Here is a 13,528-nt window from a genome sequence, read left to right as displayed (position 1 = left end):
ATCTTGTGGTAATTTTAACATAGCTAAATAAGTTAAAATATGATCATCTAAATTATCGAGATTTAATCGTTTTAGTGCAGAAACATTAGTATCAAACTTTTCCAAAAATATTTCCAAATATGATGGATTATTAGATTGCAAACCGCGAAAATTAACAATTCGATCCATATAGAGATTAAACAAATATTTTTTATCATTATATCTTTCAACAAGCATATTCCAAATAATGTCATAATTATTAGGAATGGGTTCTATTGAGCTACAGCTTTTCAAGGCTTTCCCGGAAATACAACTCAACAAATACTGTAGCTTATCGGACTTGGGATATTCTATTTTGTTATGAACAAATTGTTTGAAATTTTCATAGAAAACAGGCCACAGAGATATATCTTCACCATCAAACTTAACTAATTCAAATTTGGGCATTTTAATAGTAGAATTATTAGTACTATTGGGATTATTACTCAAAACAGCAGGTTTATTTATTAATAATGAAGCTAAATATTCAATATTGGAGTAGAGATCATAAAATGCATCTAAATGCGTATGGTATGCAACGCCAGCATCTGGCTCCATCTCTTGTTTTAATATAACGATATCTTGAACAATTTCCTCATATTCTGATAGAGTTTTTTCGAAAGTACTATATCTAACTGCAAAGTTACGCATTTTTGAGGCATTTTCTGGATCTTTTTCTAAGGCCGACCCGGCATCGTAACATAATTGAGCCCTACGAAAGATAGTTTCACGTTTAGAGCATAATCGCTACAATTTTAGTTCGTTTTGACTTTTAGGCATGTTTAATAATAAATATTGAAATTCTTTCAAAAAATTATCAATGATGAAGAAATAAAATGGAACAAAACCCAAAATATGTCAAGAATAGTAGTTAGGTGTATATATTTTTTCAACAATTACTAAAATTTTATTAAACTAAATCCAAACAAATTATTTTTAGGTTTGCAAAATATCCAAATCAAATATATTTACTTAATCAAAATCGATTTCACTAAGCGATGGGTTCAGAAGCAAAAACACGAATTCAATGTTCCAACTATAGTCGACCGAAGAACAAGGTTTTTCGATACACGACAAAAAAAGGGTACACTACGATTTAATTAGATTTTAACACGACAAATATACTATACCGATTACAATTATAATTTTAAATAAATTTATCCAATGCGAAAAATACGATAGATCAGATCTTGAACCGGCAAAGCAACAACGAAATTGATTCAAGACGATCCGGCTAGAAGGCCAAACTTATGGGGTGGCGATTGGGCTATGCTGGTCTATTACGCAATCGAATTTAAAGCGGACTGTATGGAAATAATAACAAAAAAATTCTTACCTTATTTTAACTGGTAGGTCGAGAAGTCTTCAGTTATTAGTAAGGTGAAGGAAGGAGGGAGAAAGGGTTAATTTATTTTTTACTATAACTGAAACCGGCGTTTTTTGGCGACACTTGATAACTACAGGAAACGACTTAACAATTCAATTTGTTCTTACTTACTGACAACCACGACTAGTTAGTACTAACGAAAGGTAATTAAAGAGAAAACAAAAAATTTAGTACAATATCTGGGCAAGAAAATAGGCCAGGTACTTCGAATGAAATAAATTTAATGAGGCCAAAACATAGGTATTTCGTAATTTCAAAAATGATATTTTATACTCATGTTTTTGAGCCTTGATAATCGTCATCTTTCGTTATTTTTTCAGTTTTAAATTGTTTATAACTAGAAAACGATCAACTTCAGAGAAAAATTACAAACGTCCATTTTTGTTTAGAATGATCTAAAAAATATGAAATAATATCTGTCCGGGTGGAAATTTTTTTTAATTTATATTTTGTTAGAACAAAATTAGATCGGGCAACAATTGTTTTTTGTAATTGTTAACATGCTAAATTACATATCCAATAATTTTTATTCATTAAACAGCGAATAGGTCTGGACCCCGCGTATAAAAAATTGATTAATAGCAAGCTTAAAATTTGTTAATAGCTTAAGGGTGTCTAGTCGGACAGAATTTTATATATATGAACACTGGAACAGGGGAAGTTCTAATTGTGGAACAGGTTAAAAATTTAAAACGGTCAGACCACGAAAACGTCACATGTATTTTGTCCGACAGAACTTCCAATTTATTTGTTACCCTTTCATTAAACTCTCATGCAAAAATCAGGCTGCTATTTATCACCAAATGGGCATTATAATGAGTGAAACACGTAGAACATGTCAAATGACAGAAATTATGACAGGTGATAAATAGCAGTCTGATTTTTGCATGAGAGTTTAATGAAAGGGTAACAAATCAATTGGAAGTTCTGTCGGACAAAATACATGTGACGTTTTCGTGGTCTGACCGTTTCAAATTTTTAACCTGTTCCACAAATAAAACTTCCACTGCTCTAGTGTTCCCATATATCAAAGTTTGTCCGACTAGACACCCTTAAGCTATTATCAACTTTCCAGCTTGCTATTAATCAACTTTTTTTTCATACGCGGAATCCAGATTTATAGGTGAAGGTCGATCTTATATCGTATCTTAGACTATATATACAACACAGATAAAGGTTGAGAAGTTGCGTACACTATACAATTTGGGTCTGACACATTAATACGAACTAAGATTTTTCACGACCAAGGTTAAAGATGCTAATAAGATAATCTCAACTTAATTTTCATTAGATCCCAATGTCCCCATGCATCAAACTAATAATTTTAAATAAAAGGCATTATATTTAATTTCGATCCAGAGATCATTACCATCTTTCTATGGACCATTTCGAACTCTTTTGTTATCATCAGGAAAGCCACTGTAATGATGCTCTGATGATTTTTTTTTTAATAATTTTAAATTTATAACTATTAGGACTGTGCTGTTAAAATTAGTTTGCGTTAGTTTCTTCTTCTTAGTTTCTTTTCTAGTTAGTATAGGTACCTATGATAAGATATATTTAAAACAATTTTATATTTCTTTTTTTTATGTATCATGTCCTTTTAGAACGTTGGCTACCATCGTAGCTATCTTAATTTTACTTACTGCCACCCTACATAAAATGCTTGTATCAAGAACATACCAATCTCGCAAGTCCTTCAACCATGAAGTTTTTCCTCGTCCTGGACTGTGTTTGTCTGTTATTTTCCCTTGCATAATATTTTGTAGCAACCTATATTTCTCTTGTTGATGCTTTTTCAATCTCAGTAGTCTGGCTGAGACGTTCTAAAAAGACGTTCTATAGTATTGTGGATTTTCGAATCTCTTCCACCTAAGAAACTTTTAAATTTTTTTCCATAGCACCACATTTCGAAAGACTCAATGCGATTACGATCGATTTTATTCACAGTTCAAGACTCGACACCATAAAGTAAGACCAAGAACATATAGCAGCGAAATAGGCGGCTCCTCAATGACAATTTTAGGCCTCTTTTACATAATACTTCGAACATGCTTCTACAAGCGGCTCTGGTCCTCTCTATCCTGGACATAATTTCACCATGACTGTCTGCGTTAAAATTTAACTGATATCCAAAGTAAAAAATTTGTTCAGCTTGCACATTTTATCTTTTAAAAACCTATTTATTATTCCTCAAATTTATTGCAATATATTGGAATAAGATAATGTTATATTTAAAAAATTTAATATTAGGAAAAACCAACTTTACCTTCATAATTGGAATAATCTGTGACATCAGTCTTTACAAAAATAGCTTTATTCTTTCCAAATTGTTGATTAAGTTCTTCAGCAATCTTTTTGCCGTCACGTTCATTAATATCTGCCAACGTTACTCCCTAAAATGATGATATCATTGTCAAAGTTTTAGGTACAACCCTGGGACAATTTGATTGGAAGATTATTTGTTCAATTACATTAAAATAACTTTAATTTAAAAATACACGTAAATGCTAGTGAAACTTTCTAGTTAGTAATTCTATTATTAGTACATTCTTTCAAGGTTTTTGCTCTAAATTTTAAAGAATCCCTTGGATTGACATGAAATTTGACATACGCATAGCTTACATGTCAAAGAAAAAAGTGATATTGTGCCGATGTGTGCTTTTGCCCTGGGGGTGACTTTCACCCCCTCTTGGGGGCGAAAAAATATATGTCCAAAATAAGTCCGGAAATGGGTAAACTGACTAATTTTAAATAACTTTTGTTCTAGAGCTTTTTCGCCAAGTCAACACTTTTCGAGTTATTTGCTAGTGAATATGTTCATATTTCAACAAAATAACCACATTTTTAGACTGTTTTTCGCAAATAACTCAAAAAGTAAGTATTTTGTCGAAAAAATCGTTTTTAGCAAAATTATAGCCTGTAAAAGAGTTAAAAAAATGGTGTACGCGCTAAGTCTCTGGACCTCGTAGAACCAGAGCTATAGTCAATAAAAAATATATCCATATTCACCAAATTTCAAATAGAATATTTCGACGTGAAATATCCAAAAAATTAAGCACTTTTTGGGGAAAACCCATTTTAACTTTTTTAAAGTTTTTTAAAAAAGCTTTATTTCTGTTTTTATAAAAAGTTCCTAGCAATAAATTTAAGCAAGTTACGCTCAAAATAAAGTTGGTCCTTTTTGTTCTGGCAAGAAAAAATCGTGAAAACCATCCCCTAATTAGCAACTTAAATAAAATTAATCGTTACCGCTCCACAAATTATTTTACTTATGTTGTATTTATATGATTTGTGAGTTTCATCGATTCAAACTGTTTAATTTTTGAAAAAATTTGATTTTAAAGTAAACTTTTTAAAAATTTTAATTTTGAAAAATATGCTTTTTTTCAAAATAACTTAAAAATTGTTAGAGATAACAAAAATCTCAATAAAACAAAAAAAGTCAGCATTGCTTTTCTGAACATCATGTATTTTTTTTGTTTTTCTGTTAGACAAAAGTTGATTAAGATTTGGTGTTTCTAAATTGGCAAACATTCGTGATCAGTGACTCGTTCAACCTCTTTTAACTACAGCCCTTTCAAAAATAATGACTTTGAACCGATGAAACTTACAGATCATATAAACAATACATACACGAGTCAAGAAACTTGTGAAGTCGTAACGATTAAGTTCATTTGAGATACTAATTAGGGGGTAATTTTCCCGATTTTTTTACCAAAAAAAGAACTAACTTTATTTTGAGCGTTACTTGTTTACTTTTGATGCTAGAATTTTTTTTATAAAACAAAAATGAAGCTTTTTTTAAACAATTTAAATAATTTGTAATGAGTTTTCCCCGAAATGTGCTTCATTTTTGGTTATTTCACGTAATCAAGTATTCCATTTAGAATTTGACGAATATGAACCTATTTTTCATTAGCTATAACTCTGCTTCTACTAATATAAGTATAGAGAGAGACGTGATATATATGTTACGGTCAATGTGATAAGTCCGGTCTGTATTAATAATAACCTTAGCAGTTGGTCAATGTGATTAATAATGCCTTTATAATTAGATTAACCGGTTATTATTAATACTATCCTAACAGCTCTGGTAAATGTAATAAAAACACATTTTGGGCTTCGCTACTGTTTATTTATAAAACTTGGTAATAAAGTTAAAAACAGAACTTATTAATCAAAAAACCTAACTAGACATGTAATAAGTAAAAACAGACTCGAATTTGGTAATAAAGTTAAACGCCTAAACATAATTTATCAATCAAAAAACCTAACTAGACTTATATTTGGTAACAAACAAGTAATAATAGACTTGTATTTGGTAACAAAATTTAAACACTTAAACAACATTTATCAACCAAAAAAACCTATTTAACTAGACTTGTATTTGGTAACAAAGTTAAAACACTTATTTACATATAAAAACAATATTTATCAATAAAAAACCTAACTAGACATTTAATAAGTAAAAACAGTTAAACACTTAAGGGGAAAGGCGCAAAATGTCGCCTGTTAAAATTTTCAATGTGTTTTAAATGTATTCATTTTTTTGGGATCGTGAGAAAACTAATAAGTATTTTAAAAAAATTTAAACGCAGAATGAAAGATTACGTTATTACCGAGGGCCTCAAGTCCATCAGAATAAAAAATTTCTTTTGAATGAAATATTTGCAATTAAAAATAACTGTTACTTTTTAAAATAAACATTATAAAAGTTTTCAGGGACTTTCGGCCCTCGGTAATGATGAAGTCTTTCATTCTGCCTTTAAATTTTTTAAAAATATTTATTAGTTTTCTTAGAATTCGAAAAAAATAAATACATTTAAAGCACATTGAACATTTGGTCAGGCGACATTATGCGCCTATGCCCTTAAACAAAATTATCAATCAAAAATCCTAACTAGACATGTAATAAGTATGTATTAACAAACTTCGTATTTTGGCAATACATTAAGGGCAGGTTGTTCGAACGCTAATCAACAATGATCACTATCAAATATTTAATTACTGTCACAACTGTCAATGTCAACTTTGGTTCAATTATGTTAATTAGTTAATGTTAGTTAATCAATTATGTTAATAATTGTTATGTTAATTGATTAACTAATCTCATAACTTATAATCATATGCGTTTTCAGCAACCCAACCAAAGTTGACATTGACAGTTGTGACAGTAATTAAATATTTGATAGTGATCATTGTTGATTAGCGTTCGAACAACCGGCCCTAGACAGTTAAACAGAACTTATCAATCAAAAAACCTAACTATACTAAATTTTCAATCAAGATGCAGTAGAAATAAACAAACCAAGTAGTGTTAAATACTACTAGGAGCACTCCCGAATCATAATTTACAATGTATAAACTTTGGAAATCGTGATTTGGGATTTACAATGTATATACATTTTAAATTATGATTCGGGAGTACTCCTAGTAGCATTTAACGTCTCTTGGTTTGTTTATTTCTACTGCATCTTGATTGTAAATTTAGTAAGTATAGACATGTAATAAGTAAACCCTCCACCCCACAAGCTTCTAAGAACTTATTGGCATTCAACATTTATCACGTTTACCGTTTGAATACGGGATTTATTAATAATAACCGATCAATGTGATTATTTCTGGTATATATGTTATAGTCAAAGCCCGAATTTCAGGCACTCCTAGGTTTGACTAGGCAATCCTCAGGTCTGACTGACGGTCTTAGTCAAAGCCCGAAATAAAATTACAGTTTCGGCCTTTGACTAGTCAAACCTAGGAGAGACTAAGTCGGTCAGGCAAAGGTCGAAATTTAATTTTATGAAATCGGGGTTTGCCTAGTCAAACCCCGATCAGCTATTAAAATGTCGTAATTTGTCAGATGAGGTTTAATAAATCGTAATTTTTTAATTTTAATATTTACTATTTTTATATTGTCGTAATTAAAATAAAAAAATTAGTGTTTATTCTTACATGTTGAGGCATTATGGCATTTAAAGTTGCACAATACGTTAGACATTTTACACTTACATAATTTTGAAGAGCATTTCTCATTGCAGTAGCCTTGTCCTCAAAATTTTTATAAAGCCTTGTCCTCAAAATTTAGAATTTATTGTACTAATTTCTTTTAGAGCTTCATTCACGTCTTGAACATCTTTAAAATTAAGAAAATTCTCTTTGCATTCTCTTATTTTATTTCTTGAACAAAGTGTGTTTATTGTTCCGTATTTCGTACCAACTCTATTATATATGCTATGTTTCGAGCATCTCCTTTGACTCTATCAAAGCTGGGGACAGGAATTCTTACAGTGTTTTTCCGATCGAAATTAAACGAAATTTTTACGCCAATAAATAAATATAATTTATTTACAGATTTACACCATAACAAATAAGAAAATTATTTAACATTAAATATTTAAAAATATTATTAAATTTTTTACACCGAATAAAAATATTTTGGGGTAATACACAGATTTTTTGCGCTGACAAGCACACTGGTGCATACTATGAAGGTTTTGAAAGAAAAGTTACATGCATGTGTTGTGCACAGACAGAAAACATTAAAATAAATAAAGGAAAGGCGATTGAAGGTCTTTATGCCCTGGTTAATACTATGAAACAATTAAGAGAAAAAAAGTACTCCAATTTCGATCGAAACAACTGTAACAATACCTATCTCCAGCTATGATAGAGCCAAAGGAGATGCTCGAAATATTTTGGATAATATATAAGATAAAACAATTGACGGTTTATATAGAGTTGGTACGAAATACAGAACAATAAATACACATTATTCAAGAAATCAAAGAGAATTTTCTTAATTTCGAAGATGTTCCAGACGTTAAGGTCTCTAAGAGAAATTAGTACAAAAGATTCTAAAATTTAAGGACAAGGCTTTATAAAATGCTACTGCAATAAGGAATGCTCTTCAAAATTATGTAAGTGTAAAAGGTCCAGCGTATTGTGCAACTTTAAATGTTACTTTTAAAAGTTACTTAAAATTAGTCAGTTTATCGATTTCCGGACTTACTTTGGACGAATATTTGTTAACCCCCAAGAGGGGGTGAAAAAGCACCCCCAGGGCAAAAGCACACATTGGCACCATATCACTTTTTTGTTTGACTTATTAGATATGTGTATGTCAAATTTCATGTCAATCCAAGCGGTTCTTTAAAATTTAGAGGTTTTGCAATATTTTACCGTTAAAGAATGTACTATATAAAGCATCATCATCATCCAGCCTTCTGCATCCCAAGTTGAACATAGACCTCCTAATTTCGTCCAGTTCTGTCGGTCTTGGGCTTCATGCAACCAATTTCCAGCAACCCTTTTGACGTCGCTGTCGTCTGTCCATTGTGTAGGTGGACTACCTCTACTTCCTCTGCCTTCTCGTGGTCTTCACACTGTAATTTTTTGGGTCCACCTCCCATCATTCACTCTGGCTACATGGCTCGCCCAATTCCACTTCAGCCATGCTACTCGCTCTATGACATCTGTGATGTCTGTCCTTCTTCTGATTTCCTCGTTTCTAACCCTGTCTCTAAGAGTCAGTCCAAGTAGTGACCGTTCTATTCTTCTTTGAACCACTCAGTTTGGTTGCTTTTTTGGGTAAATGATAGTGTTTCGGCGCCGTAAGTCATGACTGGAAGCACACGTGGGTCGAACGTGTTCTTTTTCAGATAATTTGGCATTTGCTCTTGAAGATGTCTGATAGAGCTCCATATGCGGCCCATGCTAAGGTGATTCTTCTTTGGAGTTCGGCAGATTGATTGTCCCTGGCAATTTGGATTTCATGCCTTAAGTATTTAGGGGTCTAGGACGTTTCATCGCCGCCGTTTCGATGCCGCCAGTTCGATGCCGATGCCGGCCGATTCATCGCCAGTCAATTAATCGCTATCTGATATATTTCCGAATTTTCGACAGTTACAATTATTAGTTATTTTTAGTATTAATTAAGAATTCTAGGAAATGCGAGATATGACGGCGATGAAATGGACTGGCGATGAACCGGCGGCATCGAAACGGCCGGCGATGAACCGGCGGCATCGAAACGTCCCATTCCGAGTATTTAGATACCAATGTTGAAGTCGACTTTTAGATTTTCGCTTTCGACTATTAAATATTGTAAATAATCAAGAAAGAACAGGAAAAACTCATGATACTATCCTGATAAGGTAATAGCTATTTGTATAGCAAGGGAGGAAAGTGCTACTTTTCCTCCCGAGAATGAAGTAATCATTCAAGGGAAGAAAGGGCACTTTACTCCCATGTTATACATATGGTTTTTCCACCTTCCTTAAATTAATAACAAGTCATTTTTCATTTTTACCTAATTTATTTATGTAACTAACCAACAAAATTTATTAAAACTAAAACTAACAATAGACCGGCAGTATCGTCGCCCCCGCTAGCGCAATTATTCCGATTCGATTTTTTTGCACAAACTTACTCAAAAAGAGGTCCTTATAACATATCCACAGGGTGCCGTGCGGTGCCGTGGTCGAAAAATTTTTTAAACAATTTTTTTTAAACAAATTCACAAAAATAATTTTTTTGTTTCCAACAATTTTTTTTTAGATAATTTGGGTCATTCTGAGCAAAAAAGGTCTCGTAATTTTTCTCTGAAATTAACTGTTGTCGAGTTATACGCGATTAAAAATTTGAAAAATGCGAAAATGACCATTTTCAAGGCTTCATAACTCCATTAAAAACGATTATTATGAAATTCAAAAAGAGACAAAATCAAGATTCAAATACCTTCTTCAGCGTTCTGAAGAAATTTTTGTCATTAATTTATTACAAAGCTGTTATTTTTAGTTATTAACAATTAGCGGTATAGTCCAACTGTTTCGTCGCCCCCGTTAGCGGAACTATTTCAATTCGATTTTTTTGCACAAACTTACTCAAAAAGAGGTCTTTATAACATATTCACAGGGTGCCGGGCCGTGCCGTGGCCGAAAAATTTTTTAAACAATTTTTTTTAAACAAATTCACAAAAATTATTTTTTTATTTCCAACAATTTTTTTAGATAGTTTGGGTCATTCTGAGCAAAAAAGGTTTCTTGTCATTTTTCTCTGAAATTAACTGTTGTCGAGTTATACGCGATTAAAAATTTGAAAAATGCGAAAATGACCATTTTCAAGGCTTCATAACTCCATTAAAAATGATTATTATGAAATTCAAAAAGTGAAAAAATCAAGATTCAAATACCTTCTTCGGCATTCTGAAGAGATTTTTGTCATTAATTTATTACAAAGCTGTTATTTTTAGTTATTAACAATTAGCGGTATAGTCCAACTGTATCGTCGCCCCCGTTAGCGGAACTATTTCGATTCGATTTTTTTGCACAAACTTACTCAAAAAGAGGTCTTTATAACATATTCACAGGGTGCCGGGCCGTGCCGTGGTCGAAAAAATTTTTAAACAATTTTTTTAAACAAATTCACAAAAATAATTTTTTCATTTCCCAAATTTTTTTTTTAGATAACTTGAATCATTGTCAGTAAAAAAGTTCTTTAGTCATTTTTCTCTAAACTTGACTGTTGTCGAGTTATACGCGATTAAAAATTTGAAAAATCCGAAAATGGCCATTTTCAAGGCTTCACAACTCGACTAAAAATTATATTATTATTATGAAATTCAAAGAGTGACAAGATCAAGATTCATATACCTTCTTCAGCGGCCTGAAGAGATTTTTGGCATAATTTTATTACAAAGCTGTTACTTTTTTAGTTATTAACAATTAGCGGTATCGTCCAACTGTATCGTCGCCCCCGTTAACGGAACTATTTCGATTAGATTGTTTTTGCACAAACTTACTCAAAAAGAGGTCCTTATAACATATCCATAGGGTGCCGGCCGGTGCCGTGGTCAAAAAATTGTTTAAACAATTTTTCGACCACCGGCCGGTACTCTGTGGATATGTTATAAGGACCTATTTTTGAGTAAGTTTGTACAAAAAAAATCTAAATCGAAATAGTTCCGCTAACGGGGGCGACGATACAGTTGGAGTATACCGCTAATTATTAATAACTAAAAATAACAGCTTTGTAATAAAATAATGACAAAAATCTCTTTAGGACGCTGAAGAAGGTATTTCAATCTTGATTTTGTCACTTTTGAATTTCATAATATTCATTTTTAATCGAGTTATGAAGCCTTGAAAATGGCCATTTTCGCATTTTTCAAATTTTTAATCGCGTATAACTCGACAACAGTCAATTTTAGAGAAAAATGACAAGAGACCTTTTTTGCTCAGAATGACCCAAATAAATTATCTAAAAAAATTGTTGAAAATAAAAAAATTATTTTTGTGAATTTGTTTAAAAAAAATTTCGTTTAAGTATTCTGAGACGCATTGTTGGAGTGCTCCTCCTAGCGGCGCCGCTTGGTACTATCGTATCTCGGTTAACAGAATCCTGACTCGTGGTCGAAATTTATTTTTATTCATTTTGTCATTGCCCGTTAGAGGACAGTCTAACCACACTCTGCTGCAGATATTTTAATATATGCAGTTCTTCTTCGTTTCGAGTTGATTCAATTCAGTCTACTTGCATAGCCTCTTTGATAAGGGGTAGAGACCCCGAAACACGGTGTCAGAGCATGGCAAGAGACTCGAATTTAATCAAAACAAAAACGATTATTTTCTTTTCTTTTTTAAAAAAAAATTGTTTAAAAAATTTTTCGGCCACGGCACCGCCCGGCACCCTGTGGATATGTTAGAAGGACCTCTTTTTGAGTAAGTTTGTGCAAAAAAATCTAATCGAAATAGTTCCGTTAACGGGGGCGACGATACAGTTGGACTATAGCGCTAATTGTTAATAACTAAAAATAACAGCTTTGTAATAAATTAATGGCTAAAATCTCTTCAGGACGCTGAAGAAGGTATTTGAATCTTGATTTTGCCACTTTTTGAATTTCATAATAATCATTTTTGATCGAGTTATGAAGCCTTGAAAATGGCCATTTTCGCATTTTTCAAATTTTTAATCGCGTATAACTCGACAACAGTTTATTTTAGAGAAAAATGACAAGAGACCTTTTTTGCTCAGAATGACCCAAATTATTTAAAAAAAAATTTTGGAAATAAAAAATTATTTTTGTGAATTTGTTTAAAAAAAATGTTAAAAAAATTTTTCGACCACGGCACCGCCCGGCACCCTATGGATATGTTATAAGGACCCCTTTTTGAGTAAGTTTGTGCAAAAAAATCCAATCGGAATAATTCCGCTAGCGGGGGCGACGATACTGCCCGGTCTACAAGTAGATACAATATAACTGTCAACTGTCAAATATAAGTCAAATTATTAATGTAAACATTGTTAAATCAAAATAACAATTTACTGTTTCTTACCATTCCGCAAAATACAGGGTGTTTTATACATAAACGTTAAAATGTGTAGATACTTACGTAATAGAAAGTAGATATTGTACAGGGCGTCATTAAGTTATATTTCATGAATGAAATACCACGACGTCACTTTTACTTTTCCTCCCTAGGGAGGAAAAGTACAACTTTGCTCCCTACAATGAGGTCCGGAAAAGTATACTTTCGGTAGAAGTAGGTGGAAAATATTTTGTCTTAGTTTTTAGTCTCAATATTAACAGTAAAGTCTAATTTATGTGAATTGAAACCTAAAGGATGTATCTTTGATATGTTATTAATTTACGAATAGTTGTATTTTCTTTTATTCATTCTTCTTTTAGTATTGATAATCGGATCTTACTACATTCTGCAGTGGAATTTGCGAGGCAGTTAGTTCAATTTAATACAATAAAAGCAGCTTCTTTGATTTCTCTCTTTTACTATCTGTATATTTCAGGACTGTACATGTAGATATATGAATCTTTCCGTTAAATTCTTTGTTCAGATTCTCATGCATGTTTACATTATTTGTAGATATGTCAAATTCTCTATTTTTGATATAAGATTGATGTTCACTTATTGTAACTTATTCTTTCTTGTTCGTTTAGGTTTGATTTTCAATAAAACAGATCTCAATGTGTTTATTGTTATAAACCAGAGAGTTGCTGTAATGTTAAATTTATTTCCTATTCTATTTATTTCCTAATGTTGACATTTTACTAGAATAAATGGTAATACACTGGACAGATAGGTGTAAGTGGCGTGTTTGCTTTAT

The 13,528-nt window shown here is 31.8% G+C and overlaps 1 protein-coding gene across 3 annotated transcripts in view; it reads right to left on the bottom strand.

Moving 5' to 3' along the window:
- LOC126890523 (15-hydroxyprostaglandin dehydrogenase [NAD(+)]-like) overlaps positions 1-13,528 on the bottom strand; it is a 136,654-nt gene that overhangs the window by 46,513 nt on the left and 76,613 nt on the right. For all 3 annotated transcript variants that reach the window (XM_050659528.1, XM_050659527.1, XM_050659526.1), the window contains exon 3: positions 3,675-3,801. In XM_050659528.1, coding sequence (XP_050515485.1) covers positions 3,675-3,801 — 127 coding nt within the window. The remainder of the gene's footprint in view (positions 1-3,674; positions 3,802-13,528) is intronic.

Source organism: Diabrotica virgifera, chromosome 8, assembly GCF_917563875.1.
Source record: "Diabrotica virgifera virgifera chromosome 8, PGI_DIABVI_V3a".
Taxonomy (NCBI): domain Eukaryota; kingdom Metazoa; phylum Arthropoda; class Insecta; order Coleoptera; family Chrysomelidae; genus Diabrotica; species Diabrotica virgifera.
This window is presented reverse-complemented; position numbering and strand designations above follow the sequence as displayed.